This window comes from Fulmarus glacialis, unplaced genomic scaffold (assembly GCF_000690835.1).
Source record: "Fulmarus glacialis isolate BGI_N327 unplaced genomic scaffold, ASM69083v1 scaffold17974, whole genome shotgun sequence".
NCBI lineage: Eukaryota > Metazoa > Chordata > Aves > Procellariiformes > Procellariidae > Fulmarus > Fulmarus glacialis.
This window is the reverse complement of record NW_009208869.1, coordinates 1-5535: the sequence shown is the minus strand read 5'-3', so window position 1 is coordinate 5535 and position 5535 is coordinate 1. Positions and strand designations below refer to the sequence as shown.

Sequence of the window (5535 nt, the reverse complement as noted above, 5' to 3'; positions counted from 1 at the left end):
CACCCTGGCCGACACTGGCTCCACCTCGTGATTCGGCTGCTCAGGGAGGGGGGGGAGGCCGTGCTCAGGGCCTTGGGAGAGCCTGCATCTGAGCTCCAGAGCCCCCCCCGCCACCACCAGCCCTGGCTCAGGGGGTGATGGCAAAGCAACAGCAGTACAAGGAGAGCGGCTCTGCCCTTATAAAGCCATTGTTTGGGCCCCGGTGTGCTGGTGCCAGAAGGAGCCTGGGGGAGCAGCGGCTCCAGCGCCAGCTGGGATGCCCCCGAAGACAGGCACAAACACTGCAAGACGAGGCAGGACCCAAGCCTTGACTCACACTTTCCAGGCTCCCCACTCTTGCCCATATATGAGCAGGCAGCACCTCGCAGGCTCAGCAGCTGCAGCTCTCCCCCGACCAGGGCTGGCATCCCCCGTGCGCCCCAGGGCAGGAGGAAGGAGACAGCAAGCGCAAACAGTGATGCTGGACATCCCGGGGGGGCTCACCCACATGCAGGCAGCACCGCTTGGGCTCATGCTGCTGCAGAGCACCCAGAGCAGTGTCCCCAGAAGCTAATCCCCTGGGTCAGGCTCAGCCAGTGGGGAGGGAAGAGCTGCAGCAGCTCCGTTCCTGCCAGCGCCATCCTCATGGCTGGAAAGCCAACAGCGCCCCAGGATGACACAGTCCCCCCCGCTCCCCAAATCCCCATGGGTGCTATTCTGCAAGATCAGAGGCCACCCGGCCGCATCCACCCCTCTCCTGGCCACAGCTTGGCCCTGCTGGCCAACACCACCAGGACTCACCCCTCGCCCACCGGCATCCCCCAGCCTCTTCCCCAGCCGCGGCGGCCACTCCCCGGCCCCTCAGCCAAGCGGTGGCGGTGGGGCACGGGCAGGTATTTGGAGGGGAAGGTTCTCACCATCGCTCCCGGGGGGGTGAAAATGGGCTACGACTTTTTGGTTTTTACCAGCCCCTTCTGGACCAGGCAGCGATAGAATTCCTGAATGTATGTGTACACACACTTCCAATCTGGCTCGCGCATCCGGACCATGTCCTCCACGTCCAGCAACTGCGGACACTCCGCGTGCTTCCTGGGGGCAGGGAGAGAGAGGGGCAAGCCAGTGACCGCAGCCCAGTCGGGGAGGGGAGGAAGAGAGAAAACAAGAGACATGGATCAATGCAGTTCCCATTCTGCCCCGGGCAGATGCTGCTCTGCTCTCACATGCTCTGGGGGGTGCACGATGCAGGGGCAGGAGGGCTCCAGGCACCACCGCGCCAAGGCCATTCAGTGAGATTTGGTGGGGCACAAGCAAGGGAGGGGGAGGGTGGGTGAGCAGCGTGGAGAGGCGTGAGGTCCAGAGGGAAGGACAGATGGAGGCGGAGGAGGAGTGAGGTGTTCTGGCGCGCCGGGTGCTTGGGGAGCGGGTTCCAGAGCGGAGCGGCGCTCTATATAGCCCCTATATAGACCCACCGGGAGGATGGGGTGGGGCGAGCCCAGCCCTCCTGCCCGGCTCCACTTGGAACCGCGCGGCACAGCTCTGGTGCAGGAAGCTCGGGAGAAGATGCTCACAAGAGCTGGAGGAGGAGGAGGAGGAAGGACGAGAGGCCACCTGGCTTCCAGGCTGGAGAGATTGATGGCTCTCTCAAGTCCACGCACTGGTTCCCCAATTAAGGCAAAAAGTCCATTACCAGGAGCTCCAAGAGCCAGGTACGCAGCCCCCTTCTCGCTCCACTGAACAGCACCGTGGCACCCAGGGAGCTCGCAGGAGCTCCCAGCTCACACCACCGCCCTGGGCACCAGCCAGGATGGGACCCACACCTGCCCGGCCCTGCCCCTGGGCAGGGTGCTGGAGGAGGGGAGGGGTGGGCGGGAGAGAGACAGAAGGAAGGAGAGAGGGGCTGGCTGCCAACCCTCCAGCTGGACACGCTCCCGTCTCTCAGCACCCAGGAAAACCAGAAGCAAAAGGGGAAGGGAAGAGACTGGAGAAGCTGCAATGGTGTTTGAGCCCCTATGACTGTGAAAGGAGGCACCTGGCACGGACAAACCCTGCTCCCCAGGGGCTGTGGTCCCGCACCCGGCACCCTGAGATGGGATGTACTGCCTGTGACCGGGCGAGCTTGGGGAGCTGCTGCCCTGCTTTGGGTGCTCTGCCCCACACGCAGGAAGCCCAGACCCCCACGCCCACCCTCATCACACCAGGCTGGACCCCGGTGTCCAAACCTTGTTGCACGACACGGGGAGAGTGATGCTGATGGGCGCCCACCTCCAGCGCCATCGCCCCTGCCCACATCCCCCCTTGCCTCGGGCAGCAAGCGGGAGAGCCGCCCTGAGCCACCCCAAGCCCACGTGATGGCACAAGAGCTACGTACTCTGCAGAGGAGAAGGCCACCTCAAAGTTGTGGCGGCGGTTCTGGGGTGTCAGCTGGCTGTAATCAAATGCCTCGGGGAAGAAGTTGTGGACCAAAGCGCAGAAGGCCATGCCATCGCTCCAGCTGGATGAGAAGTTCTGGATGTCCACGTGCTGTGAGGGCAGAAGAGTTACTGAGGGGCAGAGCGACCGGCCCTGGGGACAGGGAGAGGAGGTGGCACTCACCTCGTAGCCCCGGGTCTTGGCTCTGCACCAGTCCAGCAACATCTGCTTGATGCTGTTGGCATTGGGCACACCGAAGCTGGAGGAGCGCTGCACAGTGGTGTGTGCTGCTGCGGGGTTTGGCGAGCTGTGGCAGAAGACGCAGGGTGTTATCCATATGGCGCTCGCCACCCCAGCCAGCCTGTCCCTGGCCCAGCCTCACCTCCCACCCTCCTTCTGCAGCTTCTCCATCATAGCCTTGCGAGCCTGCGAGGCCGATGTCTTGGGCAGGCTCTGAGCTTTCATCAGCTCCTTCTTCTTCTCAGCCTGGCGCCGCTCCAGCGCGGCCAGGCTGCTCTGCCTGGAGGCACTCTCGTCTTCACGGTCAAAGATGCTAGGAGAGAGACAGATGAAGCTAACGGGGCCACAGGCAGCCCAGGGAAGGGCATGTGGTGGCCTCAGCCCGTTGCCAGCCCTGGAGCTTTGGAGACCTCCATGTCCCTGGGACAGAAGAGGAGTGGCTTAAGGTTCCTGGCTGGCAGACACATCTCCATGCACATGGAGGGACCCATGGGGACTGCTGGAGACAGTGAGCGTGCCCCAAGGACCAGGAGGCTTTGGGGACATCCCTGCACGGGGACACTGCAAGCTGGGCAGAGAGGGTTTATGCAGGCAGACGGCTGACAGGGACCGCTTGGGGCTGGCCCCGGGGAGGCACTGCCACTCACCTGCCCATCTTCTTGGAGGAGGAGCTATAGGATGATTTGGTTTGAACAAATGTGCTGTTGCCATCTGCAGAGAGAAAGAAAGAGAGAGGCCTTAGGCAGGAGCTGAGGGAAGTGGCGCCAGGCATGTGGGGGGCTCTGCCCATGCCACGGGCAGGGATGGCTTGGCAGCAGCAATTCCCCTGGGGTTACGCTCAGAGGAAAGGGCAGCAAAAGCTCTTACTGTCCGATCTCTTCACGTAACTTGACTCCATCATTGTGGTACGGGAGGTCTTGGTGCCATCGCCTGCAGGGGGCAAGGCAACAGGGGATCAGCTGGGGCCAGGGGCAGCAGCACCCACACACACCCACTGCTGCTAAGCACCCTCACATCCATGTAGCGCAACAGGGAGAAGTCCCAGTGGCAGAGCCATGGCCACAGCAGGCAGAGCAGGGACAGATGGCACGTGCCCCCCAGGCAGAGCAAAGAAGCCAGTGCGAAGGAGCGGGGAGCTGGAGCATCCCTCAGCCCCCTGCAGTGACTCTCGGCTTGAGCTGCCCAGGGACTGGGAGAGCAGAGGTGTAGGGGATGGGAGAGAGGCCCGACATACAGACAAGGCCCCTGCCACCTGGGGCGGAGGATCGGGTGGGAAGGCGCCAGAGCAGATACCTTAAAGATCCCTAGGCAGGCTCTGGGCAAGCCAGAGGAGATGCAGCAGAACTCAGCCCTGAACCACGGTCCTGCTCCCAGTGTGGTCAAACCAGACCCAGGACAAGCAGCGAGGGGGCAGAGAGAAGCTGCGGTGGCAGAGCACCGGGAAAAACTCTGCACGGCCTCCTGAAGGGCCGGCACACTGGCCATGCTGGGCAAGCAAGCCCTGTGCCCCCCAGCCCAGCCCGTACTAGACTGGACAAGACGCTCGGTCTTGGTGACAGTGCTGCGTGCCGAGCCGTCAGCTGACTGGGTGCTCTGTGAGGTGGTAGTCTCCGTGGCATGGCCGGCCCTCCCTGCCGTAGCCTGGCTCCTTGTCTCCTGCAGCCGCTGGTCCCGCTCCTTCTCCCGCTGGTCTGCAAATGTGGGTGGGAGACAGAGTCAGCAGCAAGAGGCAGAGGCAGCAGGCACACTCCCTGCCACACCACGGGTCCTACCAGCTGCTGCCGGTCCAGAACCGGCTTGTGGGAAGGACGATGTCCTCAGCCTGGCACAGCCAGGGGTGCAGCAGAAGACCCAATGCCCTCTCCTGCTTCACCACAGCTGGACAGCCCTGCTCCAGCACCCTGCCTGCTCCACCTGCAACGCCACTACCAGAGCCCCAACCCCTGCGGGGGTCACCATCCCCAAGTACCTCGCTTGCGCTGGCGCAGCTCCCGCATGGCATTTCGGATCAGTCGCCGCTCCTCAAAGTCTGTCGTCCGATCCAGCTGCAGGAGGAGGTGGAGGTCAGCATCACCCCGCTGCCACCAGCTCGGGATCCCCTCGCCTTCCCCCAGGAGCCCAGCGGCAGAGGAGGTACCATTTTATCCAGAACATCCTCATCCTCGATCCTGTTCAGCTCCTCGACGTTCAGCTTGTTCCTTCTCTCCAGTTCCCTCACTTGGACCTTCTCCATGCCATTGGGCAGCTCCGGCTCCAGCCTCGGCGCCTGGGGCTGCTCCGCCACCTCTGGCTCCATCTACAAGGACAGCACCGTGCAACTGAGCCCCTGCCAGCTTCGCCACCCCGGCTCCTGCTGCTTGGGGTCCAAGCCCCCCATCGCCCTGACACTTGCCCATGTGCCATGGGCAGCAGGGACCCTGGAGAAGATGTGCCACAAGCGGCATACGAGCTCACAACCAGTGGGACGCCGCAGGCATCCAAAGCGATCAAGGCAGGCAGGGGAGCGCCACATCCCCCTCTATGGCACCTCCTGCCCTGGGAGGGCCCAGCAGTCTCTGACCTGCTCCCAGTCTGGCTGCCAAAATGTCCCCAAATATTCCCCACCCCCCATCATCGCAGGCTCTCGGGGCCCTCCAGCAGGTAGGGGCTGCCTGGGTGCTCCAGGCTGGGCAGCGCCTGGTGCCCAGCAGTGGGCAGGGTGCTGGCAAGGCCAGTGCGAGCTGTTGCAGCATAGGGATTTCCAGGGAATTAAGGGACTTAGAGGAGAGAAGAGCATGTGCAGGAGATCAAGAGCCTCCCCCGCATCCCTGCTCGGGATCTAGGCCAGCTCGGCCCCTGCCGGAGCAAAGCCAGGACACCAAGTCCCTTTCAGCACGACCCCCCCGCAATGAGCAGCAGGCAGACGGC

The 5535-nt window shown here is 63.5% G+C and overlaps 1 protein-coding gene across 1 annotated transcript; it reads right to left on the bottom strand.

The window, feature by feature from the left end:
- Positions 1 to 923: 923 nt before the first annotated feature.
- SMTN (smoothelin) lies at positions 924 to 4924 on the bottom strand (the record flags this gene model as incomplete). The annotated part of the gene is made up of 9 exons (XM_009576668.1): positions 924 to 1068; positions 2348 to 2499; positions 2572 to 2695; positions 2771 to 2941; positions 3276 to 3339; positions 3496 to 3558; positions 4155 to 4319; positions 4598 to 4673; positions 4766 to 4924. Coding segments are annotated over 9 exons (1119 nt in total), but the record flags the coding sequence as incomplete, so codon positions are not given.
- Positions 4925 to 5535: the final 611 nt, after the last annotated feature.